The sequence below is a fragment of the Amphiura filiformis genome, chromosome 9 (assembly GCF_039555335.1).
Source record: "Amphiura filiformis chromosome 9, Afil_fr2py, whole genome shotgun sequence".
In the NCBI taxonomy this organism is placed as follows: Eukaryota; Metazoa; Echinodermata; class Ophiuroidea; order Amphilepidida; family Amphiuridae; genus Amphiura; species Amphiura filiformis.
This window is the reverse complement of record NC_092636.1, coordinates 62148058-62171891: the sequence shown is the minus strand read 5'-3', so window position 1 is coordinate 62171891 and position 23834 is coordinate 62148058. Positions and strand designations below refer to the sequence as shown.

Sequence of the window (23834 nt, the reverse complement as noted above, 5' to 3'; positions counted from 1 at the left end):
AATGTGTGACCTAGTTCTTTTTATGCAATAATCAGGAAGAGCAGTCAGACACCGCTGAAGGACCTTGTCGAATACTATAATAGTAACATTTGACACACCTGCATGATATTAGGGGTTAGGGATTTAGGTTAATGTTCAATAAATCCCTAACCCTTAACCCTACACAACTGTGTAAGGGCAAGAATATTTGTTTGTGTTGATGTGGAGGTTTTTCTACAGGTATCCAATATGTTACTAGTAACTGAATCAGACAACTTTTTTTGAGTAGTATTAATGAAAAAGATTAGAACACAGCAAATTATGGAATAAGATAAAAACATTAGTACACAGCAACTTATGGGATAAGATATGATCAAAATGCTGAAGTCCAATAGAAATACGCCACCAAACATGAGATCAACTATCTACCTTGACAGATATGTATAGAAGATTTAAGCGATATAAATGCGATGAATTCTAAGCAGACAGATCAAGTTCAAAAGATTGAGATGGTCCATCGAGATGGTTCAGATGAGTTGGTTACCCTACGCAAAGAATGTAAATTGGTCATTTAGGCAACTAGAAGTGAAACAAATCTTTATTCATTGGAAACATTTCTCTCAAAATTTAATTATAAGTTCAGCAATTAAATTAATTAATGACTGTCACATATCTCAAGGTGCTGTTTAAAATAAGTTAGTAAATGGATTATTTAAAGTTATTGTTTACAAGTTTTAATGCAAAGATATTCAAACTGTGTAAAAACTGACAACACAGTGCATGAATTCAATTGTATTTATTATATTTTAGCTTTACTAGTTGGAGAACCAATGGCCAGTTTTAAGTTAACTTCACGGAGCCGACTATATGTGAATTTCATAAAAGGTATAAATTAATAATAATTTAAATTAATCAACATATACACCAATGGAATTAGTTTTTTCTTTATATAATTGCTGAGTACAAAATCAAATCAAATCATGAAATCACTGTATAAAAATACATAAATATGGTATTCTTTTATGGGTTATAGCTTAAGATTGACAAACTAGCAAACTTCACAAAATAATATTAATGACAAGAAATTACTGGCCATGCATCCAACTTTACTGAAGTAAGTTAATCAATTAACAATTGTTGGTACTCTAAAAAACAAATGTGCCAAAACATAACTAGCAACAACTAATGACAAAGCTAACAGCCAATTTCACCAAACAAAAGCTAAACAAGAATTTTGGTAATTTAACAATCAAGTTTGCCAATATATAATCAAAAAGTTATTAAAAAGCGAAATGGGTAAGTGCATGCATGCAGTTGTAAGCCAAGTTTAAGCAATAATTAAATAAATATGCAGAGTGGTGGGAAAGGTGGCAGAGCAATGGCATACTTAGGAACATGATCCGATTCCGATCCTGCAGCCTTTTCAGGGCTACCTTCTGCCTCTCCAAGAAGAGATCTCGGAGAGATATCCTGAGATGGCTTCTCCTCTTTAAGCGGTGCAAGTGGGTACAAGTCTTTATTTGTCCCATAATTCAAAGATTCACCAAGATCATCTTCTTCATCATCAGGTGGGTATTTGTTCTCATGTTTAGTGTCTTGTGTTAAGAAGAAGTAGTTAAATCCTTGAAAAGGAGATACGAGTGGCCTCATTGGAGAGCCCACTTCCTTACATGATAGTGGTTCCTGATTCTCTGCATTGTCTATGGCTTGGGATACTTGGTACCTTTCCTACAAGATCAATGGAAGAAATATGCAAAGTTACAATTAAATTAAGGCAACAGAAAATAATTCAGTGAGAATTCTTTAACAGGGTATGACTAGCTTTATTTACTGCATTGAATGAATATCAAAACTTCTCTTTTGGTAAGTACATGTAGATAAATCAATAAATGTTCTCAGTCATCTAGTAATTTAAATTGACTACTGGAACTTATACTTTTCTTTGTTACATCTGATGCTATAACACTTCATCAAGCAACTGATATCCTGGTCATCTTTAAGTGAACAGCCTATAGGGGTCAGTTGTCTGATGAAGTCTGCTGGTAACAGATGCAGCATGGTAAGTTGCAAAAATCAAGTTTAGATTAAAATCATCAATTCAGATGTATCTATCTGCAACTGCAGATCGCCTGGTGGCTGATACATTGGTTTGATCAGTATTACCAAATAGGCAATACAAAGCATTACGCAAGTAAGTATAACATGGTTTGTTAGATGTGTGTGATCACATTATTTTTTGTAGAAATATGTATAAGATTGCTTGTTTGTTTGCTTTTTACTGACAGAAGAAACAAAGATTAAAGTCTATGATGGTCTTAAAGAAATTTCCAATTTTGTAAATTGCCAAGCTCAATTTGCTTCTCATTCTTTTTTTCCGTCAAAAACTTACCCTCCTAGAGGCAAGCATGATTTCTTTTGGTACATCTGGTATTACTGCAGCTATGAAGATCTTCACTGCAAATACAATATGCTGGATTGGAAAGAAACAAAAAATCAAATCCAATAGTTATAACCATAATATCTGATAATAGGACCACCTATCCCTCAAACTTAAGTATCACATTTCTTTCCTCTCTCTTCTCCCCCCACCCCTCTCTCTCTCACTCAATATTAAACAAAATCATCATGTAAAGTTGCTTCTTAATAAGTTTTATTTGCAGCACAGATTATTTCTGAAGCACATCTAATGGTATTACAAATTTTAAACAAGTTTTCATGAATTTATCTACACTTTCAAGTCCAATTATTGCAATCCTTATTCACCTGTTCCCACAAAACCTTGATTTTGCTAAAGTACTGAAGTCTACAGCCTAATATCCATCATATGAACTTGTAATTCACAAAGCTAAATTTTATTACTTAGTTTGTACCTCAAATCCTATGATGATCCAGAGTTTTTGTGTAAGTGGTTTCGTTCTGCCCCATTCTGCTGTGAAGGCTATCAAGAAACTATTAGTCACCACACCAGCAAAATTCAGAAAATCCAAGATTGTAAACCACATACCTGAAATTCATAATAAGCCAAGTAAAGACACAATAATATGTTATAACATTTAACAATATGCATTGGGAAAGATGATGATGATGATTGCATGTTATATGCATAATTGCATATAACATTCTCACATTTCATACACATAAACTTGACAAAACAATGACACCTTTATAACCTTACACACAAAATTATATGAACCATAATGAAACATGGGTCACATGTTTTTGTGATGTAGTATTGCTTAAGTATTGCTCTCTGTATTACTATATGGATCAGAGACCTGGACCCTCGAAAAGCAGGACGAAAACAGGCTTCTGACTTTCGAGATGGCATACCTCCGCCGAATTGCTGGAGTCACCAGACTAGATAAAATACGTAACCAGGCTATCCGGGAAACCCTAGGCAAAGAACACACAGTTTTAGATACTATCTCAGAAAGAAGACTGAATAGTTAGGGGAAAAAGTTCAATCTGGTGACCACTCTCTGGCTAGTAAGGTTTGACGATTGATTCGACTTCTATGGACAATTTAGAAAAAAAATCCAAGATGGTGGCCGGCACCATCTTGAAAAATTTAGTTTTGAACAAGAGGACCTAAAATCGTGTACAAAGACACTTTTTTGGATAAGTCGACCACAAGGATTTCAAATTTGACATTACTTTGACATTACTGAACTCATATTTACCCAGAAATCCAAGATGGTGGCTGCGGCGCCATCTTGAAAAAAAATAAGTTTTGAACCAGATTACCTAAAATGGTGTACAAAGACACTTTTTCCGATAAGTAACCTCAAGAAATCCGAATCTGACATTAATTTGACGTTACAAAATAATTTTTGCCCAGAAATCCAAGATGGCCCCCATTTGGTAGAGCGTAAATGTGATTTTTGATGAGAGCAGAAGCATAAGTGTGTCATTTCCGCCTTATCTGGGGTTCATGTCTCTTATATGGGGTTTAAACTGCCTTATCTTGGGTTTACATCCTTTATCTAGGGATAAGGCGCCTTATCTGTGGTTTAGACGGCCTTATCCTGGGTTTACGTTCCTTACCTGTGGCTAAGATGCCTTAACCTTAGCATATCGCAGTCTAAACCCAGATAAGGCATATAAACCCCAGCTAATGCGCCGAAACCCAGATAAGCAACGTAGACCCCAGATAAAGCAGTCTAAACCCCAAATAAGGCGCATTAACCCTAAATAAGGAACATAAACCCCAGAAAAGGCATCTACACCCCACATAAGGTGCCTTAACTCTAGATAAGGGTTGTTAACCCCAGATAAGGGTCGTAAACCTCAGATAAGGCATCTAAACCCAAGATAAGGCGCCTTAACCCCAAATAAGAGACGTAAACTCAGATATGGCAGTCTAAACCCCATATAAGGCGCCGTCTGGGGTTTACTTCTCTTATCTTATGTTTATGTTCCTTATTTAGGGTTAAGACGCCTTATTTGGGGTTGAGACTGGTTTATCTGAGGTGTACGTCCCTTATCTGGGGTTACGGCGCCTTATCGGGGGTTTAGACTGCCATATCTGAGTTTACGTCTCTTATCTGGGGTTAAGGCACCTTATCTTGGATTTAGATGTCTTTTCTGAGGTTTACGACCCTTATCTGGGGTTAACAACCCTTATCTAGAGTTAAGGCACCTTATGTGGGGTTTAGATGCCTTTTCTGGGGTTCATGTTCCTTATTTAGGGTTAAAATGCCTTATTTGGGGTTTAGACTGCTTTATCTGGGGTCTCGTCGCTTATCTGGGGTTACGGCGAATTATCTGGGGTTTATATGCCTTATCTGGGTTTAGACTGCGATATGCTAAGGTTAAGGCATCTTAGCCACAGGTAAGGAACGTAAACCCAGGATAAGGCCGTCTAAACCACAGGTAAGGCGCCTTATCCCTAGATAAGGGATGTAAACCCAAGATAAGACAGTTTAAACCCCATATAAGGGACATGAACCCCAGATAAGGCGGAAATGACACACTTATGCTTCTGCACTCATTCAAAAATCACATTATGCTCTACCAAATGGGGGCCATCTTGGATATCTGGGCAAAAATTATTTTGTAACGTCAAATTAATGTCAGATTCGGATTTCTTGAGGTCGACTTACCGGAAAAAGTGTCTTTGTACACGATTTTAGGTAATCTGGTTCAAAACTTATTTTTTTCAAGATGGCGCCGGCAGCCACCATCTTGGATTTCTGGGTATAAATGAGTTCGTAATGTCAAAGTAATGTCAAATTTGAAATCCTTGTGGTCGACTTATCCAAAAAAGTGTCTTTGTACACGATTTTAGGTCCTCTTGTTCAAAACTAATTTTTCAAGATGGTGCCGCCACCATCTTGGATTTCTGGGTGAAAATGATGCCATAATGTCAAACTAATGTCAGAATCGGAATCCTTGTACTCGACATATCCGAAAAAGTGTCTTTGTGCATGATTATAGGTGCTCTGGTTCAAAACTTAAATTTTCAAAATGGTGGCGGCGGCCATTTTGGATTTTGGCCTCTAGCGAAAAATGCCGGGATTTTCGCGAGGGACATGGTGGCTATTTTTTTTTCTAAATGGTCCATAGAAGTCGAATCAATCGTCAAACCTTACTAGCCAGAGAGTGGTCACCAGATTGAACTTTTTCACCTAACTATGAAGTACTTTGGCCACATTGAAAGGATGGAGACAAACAGATACCCAAAGATAACCATTGAGGGCAAAACACATGGAACAAGACCAAGAGGAAGACCAAGTAAAAGATAGCTGGAGTGTGCTAAAGCAGATGGGTAAGCAAGAGGAATACCAACCCTAACAGAAATGAGCAGGCTAACAACCAACCGAGGCAGATGGCAGAGCATTGTGAAGCAGAAGCCATCACACAGCCCACTGCTGGTGTGGACGGCATAAGTACAAAGTATTGCTTAAGTGAAACATAAGCTATGATAGTTAAGTTAAGATAAATTAAAGATTATGTGCGTTTCTAGGCCAAAGACCCCATCTCTCTTTCAAAGCATCAAAGGATCAGACTCCACATCAGTGTAAGCTGTTTGGGGTTGGCTACACCCTGACCAGCAAATCTGTTCACCCTCCCAGGATAAGCTGGTACCCATTTATACATCTGGGTGGAGATAGGCAATAGCAGTGAAAGGCCTTGCCTAAGTGCACAACACAATGGCACTGCCGGGGCTAGAAATTACACTCACAATTATGAGGCAAAGCCTGTATAAGTGAGCCACTGTGCACAGCAAAATGTTAAGATGCATGTCCAATAGGCTATGGTTAATTGTTTTAAATTAAATGTACATGAAGCTCAAAACGGAATTACCTGCTAATACAAAAAAGTTAGTTTATGATTTCTTTCTCTTCAATGTCAAATTTTTACACTTTCCAATACGCATTTTTGGCCTTCCTGTATGCATATTATCAACAAGCGATTGCATTTTGTTGCATTTGCACTGAAGACATTCACTGTCGAGTGCGCGCACACACACTGGAGTCAAAAGAAACCTACCAAATATAAGCTACCATCATCTCAACACAAAATGCAGATGTATTTCAAAATTTAGGTCACAACTTTGCTCTTCTTTAGGAGACCAAGTTTTAATGAAGGTCACACTTGTGATTGAGAATTAAGACATGTCTTTGAGATTATAGGTTAATGATTATTATGCTGTCTACAAACATGAGCTTCATAAACTTACCAATGTTGCCTGCAATCAATGACACTGGGCGCTGATTAAACCACAGTAGCCTGCCTGCATCAATGCGTATGTCTATTAGCAGTACAAGTAATGCTATCAATGGAGCCACTGGATTGGCACAGGAAAATAACTGAAATTAACAACATGACAAGATTCAATTAGACACAATCGATTTGACCTAATCAGTCCCTCCCTTAACAAGCATCCCTATACAATCTGTTGAGTGACAACTGTTTAAGCTCCCCTTTTCGATGCACTGGTACAACTAAATTCCAACAAATATCTGAATAAAATTACCTTCTAAACAATTTAGGATTATGATGATTTTGACTTCAGACTATATTTTAATGTTTATAATATATTTCAATTTGCAACTTCCATTTCATAATTTTAATAAGCCCCAAATAATAATAACTTTAAGCCATGTGGGGCTATGGGGCTAATTAGCTAGCCCCATTAGAAAAACTGTTACCTATGAAGTGGTTAGACATATCAAAAGTATGCTAATAATGGCCACAGAATTCCCCAAAATGCTGCTAGTTATGCAAACAAGAGTATCTAGCTATTGAACAGATTTCATGTGGTATACCGCTGAAGTTAACTGGTGACTGCTGGTTGGGTTTTGGAGCCATCCCTTATCTCTTTAACAAAAAGGATTTACAATGAAAAGGCTGAATTTGTCTTGATTTTTGTTCAAATATTGAACTCACAAAGAGAAAATAAACAAGAATGCGCTTACCATAAGAAATCCATACATGATGATTTTCTCAGTATATTCTGCCAGAGTAAAGTTGCCTACAGGTGGTTTCTGATGCTCCTTGAGAAGAAAATAATAGCGATCTTTCTTGCTCATGGCTTCATCTACTATTTTGTTACCCTTCCGACATTTCCTGATCTGTTTCTTGATCCACCTGCAGAAAAAGAAGATTAATGTGTGTGTGAAATGAATATCACACAGAGGAAGACAATGAATTGGTAAATATATACAAACTTGGTTTGGTACTTAAACTGAGGACTCCTAATATCATGGACTGATGTTATGGAAATCACAAACCCTATTGAAGTTTGATACTAAGGCCCAGTGACTCCAAATCAGTATAAAGGCAGTTTGTACAGAGTGCCGGGGGCCTGGTTGGGACTTCATTGATGCATGAATTAACTAAAACCAAATTACCTTTGACAATTATGCCAAACGAGTATCTTCTGTCACTTGTTTGGGACTTAGAGCTGAAGATTTTCCTAAAAGCATCGCAAGACAAACAAAGATAAGGTGCACTGTACTTAAAGAACCAATGTACTACAACCTTAGATTATTAAACTTCAGATTGAAAAGTTCTGTGCCTGAGCTTTCTAAACATGCTTGAATTTGGCTGACGATGGTAGAGTATTCAGACTTGGCGATATTGCTCATCTGAGCATACACAGAATGCTCAGCTTGTCGGCACTTATATTAAGTGCAAACTTCCTTTTGCACACCCTCACACTATTTGCACTATTTTTTAGTTCGCTAACACATCCCTCACTTATCGTCGACCCCCTGAGATATGACTACAACACACAGGGAAATAAGTCAGTCAAGTAAACATTGGAAAACAAATGTACAAAAGGACAAGAATGTACTTACGGTAATATGATATCCTTGAAGAATTTTGGGAAAGGTTTGAAGATCATGAGAGTAAAGACTTGGAGCGAGAGCATGGACATACAGTTGCCTGTGTCTCCACATCCATCTGCATAATCAGGTCCTAAATTAAATATCCCCTGCTCAGTAGTTAACTGTAACAACCAAAAAATGTTGAGATAATGTTATATTAACTTAATTCAAATATGTAGCAACCATGTTGAACAGTGGGCAATACAATACAATACAATACAATACAATACAATACAATACAATACAAAGAACATTTGCGCCATTTCCAAAAAAGCTCAGAGTGCTTACACTGGACATGCTGCCAGACACTGGACATGCGCACACCAGTTTTTCAGTGCTTTTCCCATTTGTGTGACATCACACTGCCTCACCAAGAAAATGGAGGCAGATGGGAGATCAGTAAAACCTGGCAAAAACACCCCTTGCATTCCCCTATTTTAAAAACGAGCAAGAGAATTGAAAAACCACACTATTTGATATGGGTGTATTTGAATATTGAAGCTAAAAGCAATATTACTGTGCTCATCTTTCACAACATTTTCTAATATTTACTGTGTTAATGAACAGAATATATTGGCAATTACGATATACCTTTTTATGATGAGTTGCTATGACATAAAATAACTTACACTTCTGAAAAAGGCAATGTAGAACAGTGAAGAATAACTGTTGACAAACTGGAATGCAAACAACTTGATGATAAGAGCATTCTCATAAGCTGATTGTGTCCGGTGATTCTCTGTAATTAATTAAAAAGTGTTGTTGTTAGGTTGCTTCAGTTTATTTGGCTGATTTTATACTTTAAACAAAATCAAGTGTTTTACACAGCTGACCAAATCTTATGCCTCACTACTAAGCAGTGGTGCAAGAATTATATGTACCTGGGTGAATTATAAGAAAACCAGTAAGAAACGTTCAAATATTCAAAATGTCCTGCTTCCTACACTCACATCATATAAGGTAATTAAAGATTATAAATTAGATTTTTCACAAATATGGCATGTGTTAAGGGGGAGGGGAACAAAAATTGTTTGATAAGGATAAAGGGGTAAAGATTTTTTGGCATGCTGAAAGGAGTGACAATCAATTCAGGCAGACCATACTCCACACACCGTCATCGTCCCTATATCTTCGTGTCAAAAATTGCCGTGATAGTACGATGAATCCTTACGTTTTTCAACAGCTACGCATGGTGATTTTATTCGAGATAGGCCGAGCGACTTAGGCTAAGCATACAATTTGAGATTTTGAGAGCCTGCCACACTGTTTCTATTCTATGTTTTTACGATTTTCAGCATGATCAGTATATGGCTGGCCGTAACCGCCATAACGTGGAGCTGCTACGCGTAGCTTACTTTTTAACTTCATGGAGCTAAATTGACCAATCATGTTAGATCTTTTCATTACGCTGGAGCCAGTGGATGCATCCTCGTTCCAGAGAGAGAAAACTCTTGCCAAAATTAATGTTTACTATGGGGATTTCAAATGAATCGATTGTAAATAAACCACAACCAGTTGTACAGGATCAATACCATTGTTTGATTAGTGTATAGTCAATGTTACCTTGCATGCATGTGTCATGTGTGTGGCGTGTTTGTTTGTTTGTTTGTCTACTGTGTCAGGCCAGGATCACTGACACCCACGTACGGATACTGTCATACTATCACGGTGATCATATTGTTGAATGTTGTTGACTTTAAAATAATCATGATGCAGTCATGTCTACAGTAGAATTCACCACGACCTTTGAAGGACTTAAACCCCATTAAAAGCTATTAAACCAAGATAACACTCAATGAAAACAGCTCAACTATGTTACATCAGATCTTCTCTGGTTCAATACACACTGCACTTGTGTCTGTTTTACCTGTGCAATGAGCAATGAGCTGGTATTAGAGTTTCAGTTGGGTGAACGATTATAAAGCAAACGCAAGGTAACAATACTGTGGGCTTTTGTTTACGAAATGAGACAATAGTCTGCTTATTGTTAACCAGCGTTCTTGAAAATGAGAAGCTTAATGACTTAACACGGTTTAGAAATAATTTCTTCATATTTTTTGGTGTTATCTGTCGTTTACATATCCTTCCTAAAACACTAAAGTACCAATATTTCCAAACACCTAAATTAGCTAAAAATTTAGGACATGTTACAAAACTATATTTTCTAGAATTTCAGAGAATACTTTAAATATTGGCTGGTTATTTTTTACACAGTGACGCCAACTAGGCAATGGCCTATACTTCTAACATACACTATTTGTAGAGGTCACGCGTCAATGGTGAGCGCACTGAGTATTGTGTATAGGAAAACGGACAGTAACTACAGTATGTATGGCCTACTACTAGTATATAAAGTAAATCCGAACTGGTTTGCAGTTTGCTGTAGGTCGAATTCCGCAGGGACACCGTGCAAGTTATACAAATTAGCTCCCGGCGATACACTGCAGATCGCAGAACTGTGTGCATAGTTTACCACCACTCTGCCTAGCTATATAGTTATGTACAATACTGTATGAGTTTCTTATGAGTGCATGTCCATCTTAATAATAAGTCAGTTCGTACTTTTCATAAACTACTTTTTGAATCATAACTTTCGTGACCGAGGATATCTTGCAACTACGTGACGCTTGCCTGGCAAATTCTTAATGAATAAATTCGCTTCACGTAATGAGTAAGTCGTACTTAATTGGTCAGTTTTACCTCCGAGTAATGAAAAACTCTAACATGATCATGATTGGTCAATTTGGCTCCACGGAGCAAAAAAGTCAGCTACGCTGTAGCAGCTCCACGTTGTGGCGGTTGCGACCTACCATATCAGTATCCCATATGATATTTCTATTGCAAGAAAATTTTATTTGTTGTCAGGTTTTATCTTAAATACACTAACTGGAAATTAAATACACTAATTAGTGAGGACCGGTATTTTGCTGTGGATATGTTTAACTGCAATTTGCGGGTAAAAAATTTGAAATCCTGGGTAAAAATTGTGATCATATTCAACTCTTTGAGAAAATAATAATATAAAGGAATGCATGTAAAATCCACCTGCAATACAATGTACATTATTGACACACTATCACTCTCTTTATCTACGGCAATAATACAGGGTGTCCCAGAATGATTTGTACCGTGTTTGCAAAAATAACTAAAAATAGAAGGCGGGCAGTGTATCTATTTTTGATACATGTATTATAATGTTGGATATGTCTCCTACTTATTCTGTTAATTTCAGCACGCTACCTTTATTTGTTTTGGCGTGGCATGGAATAATGTAAAATCGATGAAAAACCTGCTTTTCATTTTTAAGCAAAACGACTTCGCATACCCTTTGAAAAATGGCACAACACACTTGATCAACTCATGGATCTTTTTATGTACATTTAATGTCAATCAAACAACTTTCATTCTTTAACTGATTCGTAACGCCATAAATAATAGACGGAAATCGGATATTTAGTGGAAATATGAACGGGGCACAACTAAAATACCTTTTTCCAAATAACTTTGTTCGGAACGGTTAGTAATTTTACAGATTTTCAAAATAGGTTGCATTGTCAAAACTTAGAATTCACCATTTTTACGCAATCTTCTATAACTTCTACTAAAAACATCCAATCTTTAAAATCTAAAAAATCTGAGAAAGCTAAATATATGCAGAACTAAAAATGCAAAACAATATGACCAATAAACATGCCCTTCATACCTAAAAAATTCCATATTTTCCGGTATAGATCATTCTGGGACACTCTGTAGAATATCGATTTCAATCGAATTGAACACATTGCTCAGTTTTGAGTTTGTAGTTGACTACTAAGCGACCTAAGCGATCGATTGCTAGCCAATCAGATAGAACTCCTTTTCTTGCGTTCGGTGAAATACCATTCGCCTGTCGCTCACCAACGGAGTATTAAATTTATATTTATCGTATAGGACGTCGACACTGTGCTCCACTCTAGGGTACACATAATTCATTCTTTTGGGTTGTTAATCTATTGCACTTACCCATTTCTCACGCCTGTGTTAAGTAATTATGATGAGAAATTGAATGTTTATAATTGTTTCCCCAAGAGGTATTTATTTTATGGCATGTTTTGTGATTTCCCTAACAGCAAGCATCCCCTTCTTGTCAGAGGGTGCGAGATGGAACAGCCAAAAACAACCAATGGGATTAAGCGATCTATCGTGAGTAACGTCACGCTGACCAACCAACTTACTGCACGTCCCCTAACTTGCCACTTGGCATTAGGTTGAACCTGTTGCTATGCGGTTTAAAACTAGCCTGGCAGCTAACATGGTTAATATGTTTGCTGCATAATCATTCAAGTTTGTGCAGTTGCGGTACCAAAAATCTTTTTCCCTTTCAAATCACTTCCAGCATGAAATGGGCTTATTCTAGTTGAAATCCATACACCCCCTATGGAAGACATGACCATAATCGCCCACACAGGGTTGTCAATTTCAACAAGGAGTTTCAAATATTTAGGTTAAATATGGTTATTATACTTCTAAGGCAAATTATAAGAGAAAGCATTTCAGTGAAATATAACTCACCCCAATCAGTTAGCTTGTATGCAATATATTCATATATCTGCGAATGAGACAACAAACAATTATATTATATTATTACTTTTTCTTTGCTGATAATGCTCACTACTTTCAAATTTGGAAGGGTTAAAGCAAGAAGGTCCTATCTCTAATAGCTGCCATATAGACATTTAACAATTTCTGCATTCTAATCAGGGGCGTAACCAGACCTGACCTTCCGGGGGGCAAGATTGTAAAATGTCCCAATTTCTGAAAAAAAATCGTAGTATTTATGTGCGAGCGGCTTGCCGCGAAGCATTAAACTGGTGGGGTCCAGGGGCCCGCCTTAGAGCCCCTGGTGGGGTCCAGGGGCAGGGGGGGCGGAGCCCCCTGAAGCTCCTGGTTTTTGGCATATTAGAAGCTAAAAAATCAGTGTTTCAGAGAACAAATTTCATAATGAAAGTAGTAGGACCCTATAGATCTTCTTCCCTCTTTCTTTCCTTTTTCTCTTCTCCCTTCCTTTTTTTTCTTCCCTCTTTTTTCTTTTCTTCTTTCCCCTTTTCTTCTTCCCTCTTTTTTCTTTTTTCTTCTCCTTCCCCTTTTTTCTTCCCTTTTTTCTCTCCTTCTCCCCTTTTCCCCTTCCCAATTTTTTGCTCTTCTTCCCAGTTTTTGTGCCGGGGGGCAGGTTGCCCCCGCAACCCCACTGGTTACGCCACTGATTCTAATATTGTACATGTCAGGTGTACGCTCAGGTGTGGCAACATTTTTCGCCAAGGTTGTAGGTCTTTTACGCAATAATCAGAAAGAGCAGACAGACATCGCTGAAGTATTTGCTGAATAGTATAACATAGAAAATGTGTCAACTTGTTTTTCAACAACAGCACATTGGTAACAGAAATAAACAAAATAAAATCACTGTTCGTATTTGAAAAAAGGTTTGCACTTTGCAGATATGACAAGTAAAAAGTATGACCCTGAGTTTGCTAAACCAAAAACATGAAAAAAGGAAGAGACTACAAATTATATCCCATGTGTTTTCATATTCTCAATGCTGCAGTGGGTAAAAATGTAAAACCATGAGAAGTGCATTGACAGTAACTCACCTTGCCAAATATCATGATAGAGAATGTATTCAGTAATGATGATGCTAATGATGTGAAGAGAATTTGTTCTACGCTGGAGCTGTTTTGCAATAGTAACCCTACGATCACCCTGTATACAATAACACCAAGGGCACTGGCAATAACCAACATGACCTGCAAAAGAAATAGAAAAGTTACAAAGCTTACAGAAAACTCTAAAATCATGGGAAACAACACCATTCACACCACAGACAGCTAAATAATTATGGTACCAGTTATGTTCACCCCTATATATCCTAAACAAGGGGTATGACATAATAAGAGCTAACAAGAACCAGCAGCTATATAGCTGCATCTATTAGCTAGGGTTTAAGACCTCAGTTTAATTCAGGAACTTAGTTATTAGAAACTGTATTGCAGTGGCCTATAGAACTGTAAATGTTACTGGGTGGCCCGCATTGCTTCAACTTTTCTGTTTACAGCATGATCCAAACAAAACATCCCATATTCACTTGAACTGGGATTATGAAAAATGGAAACTTTTGTTTTTATGACAAACTCTCATCCCACCTTATAGTTCCTGAAGCATGACACACATGCCTAAAATATTTGCCAAAACATGTAAATCAATATGGTGAATGGATGGGATGCTCTTCAAAAATTGCTATGCAATGACCTTTATTTTGTATTTCCTTACCATGAAAATAAGAATGCTAAAAGATGTGGCAAATTTGAGGAACTGTCTGTAGAATGGATAGTACCAGTCTGGTAAGTCATTTACAGGGTCCTGAAAGTATATAAACATAAAATATGATGAGAATTGTCTGTAGAATGGATAGTACCAGTCCGGTAAGTCAGATACAGGGTCCTGAAAGTATATAAACATAAAATATGATGAGAATTGTCTGTAGAATGGATAGTACCAGTCTGGTAAGTCAGATACAGGGTCCTGAAATTATATATACATAAAATATGATGAGAATTGTCTGTAGAATGGATAGTACCACTCTGGTGTGTCATTTACAGGGTCCTGAAAGTATATAAACATAAAATATGATGAGAATTGTCTGTAGAATGGATAGTACCAGTCCGGTAAGTCAGATACAGGATCCTGAAAGTACACAAACATAAAATATGATGAGAACTGTCTGTAGAATGGATAGTACCAGTCTGGTAAGTCAGATACAGGGTCCTGAAAGTATATAAACATAAAATATGATGAGAACTGCCTGTAGAAAGGATAGTACCAGTCTGGTAAGTCATTTACAGGGTCCTGAAAGTATAAAAACATAATAGATGATGATGAAAAGAATATGGTTTACTTAGAGTTACCTGTTAATTCTTTTTAAAGAAACTAAGTAGATATTTCTTTTCCTTTGTCTTCATAAATCTAGACTTTGTATGTATTTTTTTTCTTTTTAAAATCTGTATAGGGAGGTATGTTTTTATATTAATTTACTGATTAGTATTTCAAATACCAATGGTAAATCTCAGTGAAGTGGAAGTTACAATACATTGTAGCGTTTAAATTATGAAAGCACCTTTACTGAGCCCAGTCGAAATGATAATTTATGCACTTATACTATTAGTATTATAGCAAATACTTACAGGTCTTTCTTTGGTACCATAAAACTCTGGTCTGTCAGGCTCTGTATCCTCATAATCATCTACATCCCACTCATATGCTAACTTGGCAGCTTTTCTCTTCCATAGTTCTTGAAATATGGTACCTGTGAGGCAAACACAAATCATGAGAAATATATGGATTTATGGGAAAACAAGTCAAAGATGAATTTGACGTCAAGTATAGATCAAGGTTGTTTGCAGCTTAAACAACAATGGTATGTATCAATAATTTTTGTCAAAATCTAAATCCAAATATTATGAAATCATATATATTATAATTCTTAATAGGGAGCGAGAAGGAACCCCAGAAATGGAAACTTGTAAAATTAATTTATACTATACAAAATATAAAGCAGGAATTTGTTCATGATTCATTAACAGAGAGCCAAAATGAATACCATGAGCAAGAAGGATGCAATGATGGGAAGCGGTACAAAACTTTGTAAGCAGTAACAGGTGGACAAACAGTTAACTACTTCTGTGGAAATTGCAATGTAATGAGCATGACCCCAATATATTTCTTTCCAATAGGAAAAAATCCTGAAGAATGATCATGACATGAGAAACATTAGCTGCTGGTATTTGTTTGTTTTGACCAAAAGGAGTTTTGAAAAAAACAAGTTATTTGGTGACACCCCCTATTCTACAGGCCTCTTTTCAGATTTGTCAAGCTTTTGGTGATTGGCAAGTCCATATGCCCGTAGAACAGGGTTTTTTTTATTGCCGAATTCTTCTTTCTTTCCCCACAATTTCAACAAAACCTGATTGATAATGAATGCATACTCATCTGTAAACAGGTGTATCATATATGATTTTGTAGCATGGGTTTATCTGATGGTTAAAAGTACTTACCCCAAAGACAGATGACTAAGGCAAAATATGGTGTCACATCTGAATCAAAGGAGTCCTGAAACACCCTCAGCATCTCTAGTCCAAAGTCAGCAAGGCTACAAATGATTATTTAAAGAAATAATTAAACAGTTTCAAGGCTAGAACATTACATCATTAAAACCAACTAAAAGTGTTTTTGAAGTTTTCAACCAATAATAAAAACCAAAATTAATGAAATGAAGCTCAGACAAACTGACATTATAATAGAGAGAAAAAATCAGAACCGTTCGGATTCGAATCAGCGCACACCCACGATTACATGTCGTTGCGTTAATAATAAAAACCCTGAACATTATGTCCTGAAAATGTCAATTAATACCTGTATTTTAAACAGTCAGAGGCATGACTAATAATACCTCACTTTATAACTAAAATCTGTATTGTATGTTCAATAACATCAGGTGCAAAGCTAAAACTTGTTTTGTCCTATAAAATAAATTTTTATGCCAAGGTAAATGTTTACAAGAAAAGATACACTGATCTTGTGTTCCTTTTTTTTTTTGTATCCAAAAGTTTTTGTTTTACATATTGATGGAATGACCACATTATCAAATTCCTCATAGTTATACCCGCATGCGAAGTATGGACGGGTATATTGCCATCCTGTGGTTTCATCTCCTTCTCCTCCATCAAACACATCATTCTGTCAAGGCTAGCCCTAAAACTCCAAAGGCCCTGGGGCCCATATGTGGTACACTTATGGGCCTTACCCCGCAGAAGTGCCTTTTGCCCATCTTGGCCCCAGAGGTCAAAGGTCACGGGCCCCAGGGGCCCAAATGTGAAAATACAAATCACGCCTGCTTCTCATCAAATGAAGCAGCCTCAGGGCCCTGAGTTGGTACACTGATAGCCCTAGGGGTACTCTATATTTACAAATATACAAGGGCCCCATATGTTATATATCATGGGCCCCAGGGGCCCAAATGTTAAAATATGGTGCAACAGATTGACAAGCCTAGCTCTAAAAGTACAAGATCACTAGGGCTCATATGTGACATATGTATGGGCCCTAAGTTGTAGATGTGCCTTTTGCATGTTTTGGTCCCAGATGTACAAGGCTAGGGGCCCCATGGGCCCAAATGTGAAAACAAAGGGCCGGCTGTTTCTCAGCAAATTGAGTAGCTACAGGGTTCAGATTTGGTACACAGATATGTCTTCAGTATTATATTGTCATATGTATATGGCCCCCATATGTCACATTATATGGGCCCCAGGGCCCCAAACGCTAAAACATAGGGCCGGCCGTTACTCAGTAAATAAAGCAGCTACAATGCCCAGCTTCAGCCTACTGATAGCACTTGAGAATCATACTTCAACATATGTACATGAGCCCCATAAGTCATATATATTGGGCCCCAGGGCCCCAAATGTTAAAACAAAGGGCCGGCCGTTTCTCATCGTATGAAGCAGCTTTATGGCTCAAAGTTTGTACACAGATTGCACCTGAGAACTACATTGTTATATGTACATATGAGCCCCATATATCACATAATATTGGCCCCAGGGCCCCAAGCGCTAAAACATAGGGCCGGCCGGTACTCAGTAAATAAAGTAGCTACAGTGGCCAGCTTGAGTCTACTTATAGCACTAGAAAGTTATACTTCAACATAATTATGTACATGGGCCTCATAAGTCAAATATTATGGGCCCCAGGGCCCCAAATTTTAAAACAAAGGGCGGGCCGTTTCCCATCAAGCAGCTTCCGGGCTCAAAATTTGTACACAGATAGCACCTGAAAATTATATTGTTACTAACACCCACACACCCATCCACCCCACACACGTGGGACTAAACAGACAGATCAGTATTATATCATAATTGGAAATACCAGCGTGAAGCGTTAAGGCTGTTCCAGTTAAATTACAAAACCATTGGCTGTTCCATTTAATTTACATACTCCCTTTGAAATGGCCCCAAAAAGGCTGTTCCATTTAATTTACATACTCCCTCTGAAATGGCTGGGGCTGTTCCATTTAATTTACATACTCCCTCTGGAATAGTTTCCCCTGAATCATATTGCATAGCCTCACTGTGAGTAAGAGAGACTGACAACAGCAACCTATGGAGAGTAAGAGAGACAACTCCCTGGGAGGGACTTTTTACAATTTCTTTATTTTAAGTGCTACGACAGTGCAACCTACATTCAATTAAAGCTTGTGACTTGGACTTTCACTTTTTACACATACAATTTCTTTATTTTAAGTCCTCAGCAAATAAGGACTGTAAGTTTGGGTACACCGATAACATGCGGGTATAGCCGTATTTGTGTACAAATATATAGCCTTCTAGTTTTTTCTATGATTATGTTGATATGGATGAAATATAAACCTTACCTGGTCACAAAAGAGTCTGTATACTCTGGGCTGGTTATATTTGCAAGTAGGTCTTTATCTTCTGTTCTATTATACAAGGTGATGTTCTCCTCTATTTCATCTATCAACTCCTGGTGTTCTCTTTCTGCTGTTTCTTGTTCTGTCTTTCTGTCTTTGTATTCGACGGAACTGTAAAAAAATGTTGTTCAGTTTTAATGAGATTTATTCTTTGAACTATTGCAAAGCATGAAATATCCTTTCCATTCAAAAATCTTGACATTTCCACCAAACAAGGGCCTAATGTTTTTTTTTTTCCTTTTTTATTTATTTACAAATTTCAAGGTTAAAATCCATAACCATTTGCATATTAAATCACACTTGATTTTTTTCCTTTTTGCTTTTAACAGATGCAAAACTTGTTACAGAAAGCTTGTAAGCATGTTCATGGTAGTACCCGACAACATTCAATTCATTATAGGTCTATACAATAAACTAAATAATGCAGTTGTTACCTGCATCACACCTTAGTTAAGACTTTTGTTTTATCTGCATTATTTTTTTTTGTTACCTTAAAAATAAACCATATCCCCATATGGCCAGTCCAAGTAACATTGGAACCCACAGCATTGAAGCAAGGCACCCAGCCCATGCAAAGTAGAAGCTGATCTTTTCGCCAAAATAGTTGCGAATCTTCCAAAGAGGCTGATACTTAAACCATCGACACCATGTTCTTTGCATCTCCTGAAAACATTGAAATAAGATTGAAAATGAATTCCAGATGAAATCTATACAACCCCTATGGAAGACGTGACCTTAATCTCCCACATGGTAGTGTAGATTTCAAATAGAGTCACCCATTCAGGTAACCCCATTTGAAATTCACACTTGAATGTGTTGAGATGTCTTACACAGGGGTGTAGGGATTCCAATTGAAATAGCCCAATAAATTCCAGCTTCTGCAATATTTGAGATATCTATGTTGATCAAAATTTGGAAGCACTTTCTCACCATCCGTACATTTGCACTTGAAGCTATGACAAAACTCATTCAAATTCATAGTCATCAAGTGCATATGCAAAACTGTCCAGATAATGTTATCATGATCAAGTATTCTCCCACAGATATCAGAAAGTAATCCATTTTTCTCACTTAGAAGAGATGGCAGCAGTCAATATCCTTTTTTGCCAAAGTTTTTTTCAAAAAGAGGTTAAAGCAGCGTGTCCAAACGCTGCTAAGTTTGTTTGTCTCTTATGGAAAGCAAAATAAAGAACTTCCTGATTATTTCACCATGTACTTGCATTTACAGTGCACGTTTGTTGGCTTTCTGTGTGTCATGCATTGTGGCAATAACTCACACTATTAAGCGATTCACATATACCTCTGTAACTCTCAATCTTAAAGGGACCAACTATCACTTGATTTCCAGCCTTTGTCAATAACTAGGTACACCTAGTTTGATACCCATGTGTGACAATCCAATATGTGTATTTACCATAGTATTATATGGATTTGGAATCTGTCAAAGCCTCTTTGGTGTAACCTAATACTAACAAGGCTATTTACCTCCCTGGGATCCTGTTTTGGATCAAAATCTCCTCTCTGCACCGACTCAGCTCTGAGTTGCTCAACCTCCTCTTCCTCCATGTACTCATAAGGAGATTCCTCATGCAAGATGAATGCTTCTGTAAATGCCTTCTTCATCAACATGAACGGAAGACCTGAAAACAGAACAACAGAAATCAGGCACTCAAATAACAATGCTAATAATAATGCCATTTACAATTTCTACAAACAGAAGTGTGTTAAGGCCAGTTGCCCTATATTGTCCGACATTTTTGGTGATTTTTTCCGGAGTGACATGCATTACATTTTTATACTTTAGTTCTCGGCCGTAACTTTCCACTGAAGTAATTAGCTTTGTTCAGAGCCTTGTTTTTCTTGTTGATGTTTATTGGTATGGCAAAATATGGTATGGTAAATTGTCGCTGCTGCATTTTTCACAGTGGCTAAATGTCAAACTATATTCTGGTCTTTAAGGACCACTGTGGCAAGAGTTCATCATGCTATTTTACAGAGTGATATAATTATATAAATGATTGCATGACAGACAATACTAGTTTCCAGAGAAGTAAGGCAGTCTTTTGCTTTGATTCACTTGAGCGAAATACACAGAGCTTTGTGTTCCCTTTAAGAGCACTGCTCTGTGCTGAGCAACACTTTGACACATAATCGGCCAATCAGATTATCGGTTTGTTGTTAAGATTGTCAGACGATTGAATCAATCAATCAGAACCCCACTTCCATGTTTGCGCTGTGCACGCTCTCAAAATGCGAACAAGTACAGTTCTTCTCTGCCAGAGACTGTACTTTACCTCACAAACATTTCTTGCAGAATTACGGTAATTAGCCTATTGATATTACCAAAGAATATGGCCTGATGTAAAATATTAACAAAGTACTTTTAGCGTAAAACTTATCAAGTTTAAATCTACTTGCATTTTATAACTGACCTTGTTTTCGTAATGAGTCCCCATCCTTCACATCGGCACTCTCTTCTGAGTCTTTTACATCAATATTAAGAAGTATACTATGCACCTATACAGGATAGCAATAGATGAATATATGTAAATTACATTGTAGATCAGCAGTGACACCTACTTTATCACTGGTAATGTTTATCAATATCAATATCACCAGAGATAGCTATAATGTACTTCATCAACACAAGCGATTTCATAGGGTGAATGGATAGCGAAGTAGTTTTATCCTTGCTTTCGCCAATGAGGTCCTGGGATCAGAGCCCTGGGACTTTCCAAACGGCTTTATGTGCATTTGGTTTCCAGTCCATACTCGCTCTCACTGGTTTACCCTGGGTACTCTGGTTTCCTCCCAAACCAGGTTTTTTCTTCTGTGAGTATATTGATGCAAAAATATATAGAAATACAGGGTCAGAATTTTGGTGAGAAACGATTCTCGCGCAGATTCTCGTAAACAGATTTGCGTGAATCAAAGTTGATTCTCGCAAACTTCTGTAGTTTACACAAAAGTTGACTTGCAAGAATCAAATGATTCCTGCAAATTTATTCTGTAAGAATCAAGATTGATTCTTCCACTGTGAAACAAAATTCTGACCCTGAAATATATAATGTATATGATTGATATAGTGTAAATGGTCTGAGTGACCGATAAACACCAATAATCTTCAAGCACCTAACCCAACCCAACCCCAATGATTTGATCAATACTAACAGCGGTTGATAGCTACTTCATTGATATCTATATCCACTGGATAACTGCATTAATAATACTAATATTAGCAGTGGATATCTACTTTTTCAAAACCATATCAAAAATATATAGCTACTTCATCAATACCATAGCGGCAGAAAGCTACTTCATAAATACTGATATCAGCAGGAAATAGCTATTTCATCAAAGCCATATCAGCAGTAGATAACTACTTCATCAATACTAATATCAGCAGGGGGTTGCTAATTCATCAAAACCAACATCAACAGTAGATATCTAGTCATCAATACCAATATCAGCAGTAGATTGCTACTTTGCTACTTCATTAATACTGTTATCAGCAGTAGCCATCTACCTCAATAATACCAATATCAGCAGTAGATAGCTATTTTATCAACACCATATCAGTAGTAGATATCTACGGTATGTCATCAATACTAATCAGCAGTATAACTACTTCACCATCACTAATATCAGCAGTAGATATCTGCTTCACCACACTAATATCAGTAGGAGATGGCTGCTTCATCAATGCCAATATCAGCAGTAGATAGCTACTTCATCAATGCCAATATCAGCAGTAGATAGCTACTTCATCAATGCCAATATCAGCAGTAGATAGCTACTTCATCAATGCCAATATCAGCAGTAGATAGCTACTTCATCAATGCTAATATCAGCAGTAGATGACTGCTTCATCAATGCCAAAATCAGCAGTAGATGACTACTTCATCAATGCCAATATCAGCAGTAGATAGCTACTTCATCAATGCTAATATCAGCAGTAGATGACTGCTTCATCAATGCCAAAATCAGCAGTAGATAGCTACATCATCAATGCCAAATTTCAGCAGTAGATGACTACTTCATCAACGCCAATATCATCAGTAGATAGCTACTTCATCAATACCGAAATCAACAGAAGATAGCTACTTCATCAATACCAAAATCACCAGTAGATAGCTACTTCATCAATGCCAGTATCATCAGTAGATTGCTACTTCATCAATACCAAAATCATCAGTAGATAGCTACTTCATCAATGCCAGTATCATCAGTAGATTGCTACTTCATCAATACCAAAATCATCAGTAGATGACTACTTTATCAATGCCAATATCATCAGTAGGCCCATTCTCCGATAAAGCGTTCAAGTTTGGTCTCGCGAATTGCAAAATTCCAACCACAAAGAATTCATGAAAATCATTCAGAATCGTAAACTTTAATAGTTTCAGAGCACAAAACAATGCATGTGTGATTTTTCAACAATACTTCATTTTTGAGCAATATTACTTGTACGCATTGGTGGAATGTATCAGTGGTAACGTATCTGTGAAGCCTTTTGTCTTAATCGTGCAAGTGTAAAAACTTACCGACTTAATACTCATACTTGATCAGTCATCACCCAAAGTACTAAAGTCTGGTATGGTATTTGGCTTCATTTATCACAGCATTTTTTCCGAGGGGAGTAGAATTTAGGTAACGTATCTGTGACGACATGAACGTAACGTCAGGATTTTTTGCCATTAATAGACCTGATTTTTTTACTTTGAAACCATTGTGTTATGTACCACATATATAATATAACTATGGAGCCTGCTTGATCCATCACATATGAGAACATTCATATAGCTAGTTATTTTGACAGATTGCTATCCATTAGAAATATGGTAACGTATCTGTGAACAATATTGGCGACATAGTCTCAAAGACCTGTTGGAACAATTTAATAACCTGCGTTGTGATGTTTTATACTTTATAATTAGGGCATGATACCAGCTAATGAAAAGTACCTATAATCCATTAGTATGCGCGCATGTATAGCGAACAGGGAC

The 23834-nt window shown here is 37.1% G+C and overlaps 1 protein-coding gene across 2 annotated transcripts in view; it reads right to left on the bottom strand.

Moving 5' to 3' along the window:
• The window catches only part of LOC140161290 (anoctamin-4-like), a 37981-nt gene that overhangs the window by 2291 nt on the left and 11856 nt on the right, over positions 1–23834 (bottom strand). Inside the window, exons 5-20 of one of the 2 annotated variants that reach the window (XM_072184764.1) lie at positions 21261–21345; positions 20314–20468; positions 19319–19491; positions 18772–18939; positions 16400–16494; positions 15530–15651; positions 14619–14708; positions 13943–14095; positions 12867–12903; positions 8945–9054; positions 8286–8437; positions 7401–7572; positions 6662–6791; positions 2850–2983; positions 2369–2449; positions 1367–1707 (exon numbers count right to left, since the gene is read on the bottom strand). In XM_072184764.1, coding sequence (XP_072040865.1) covers positions 1367–1707; positions 2369–2449; positions 2850–2983; positions 6662–6791; positions 7401–7572; positions 8286–8437; positions 8945–9054; positions 12867–12903; positions 13943–14095; positions 14619–14708; positions 15530–15651; positions 16400–16494; positions 18772–18939; positions 19319–19491; positions 20314–20468; positions 21261–21345 — 2198 coding nt within the window. The remainder of the gene's footprint in view (positions 1–1366; positions 1708–2368; positions 2450–2849; positions 2984–6661; positions 6792–7400; positions 7573–8285; positions 8438–8944; positions 9055–12866; positions 12904–13942; positions 14096–14618; positions 14709–15529; positions 15652–16399; positions 16495–18771; positions 18940–19318; positions 19492–20313; positions 20469–21260; positions 21346–23834) is intronic. The other variant, XM_072184765.1, reaches the window with a different exon arrangement.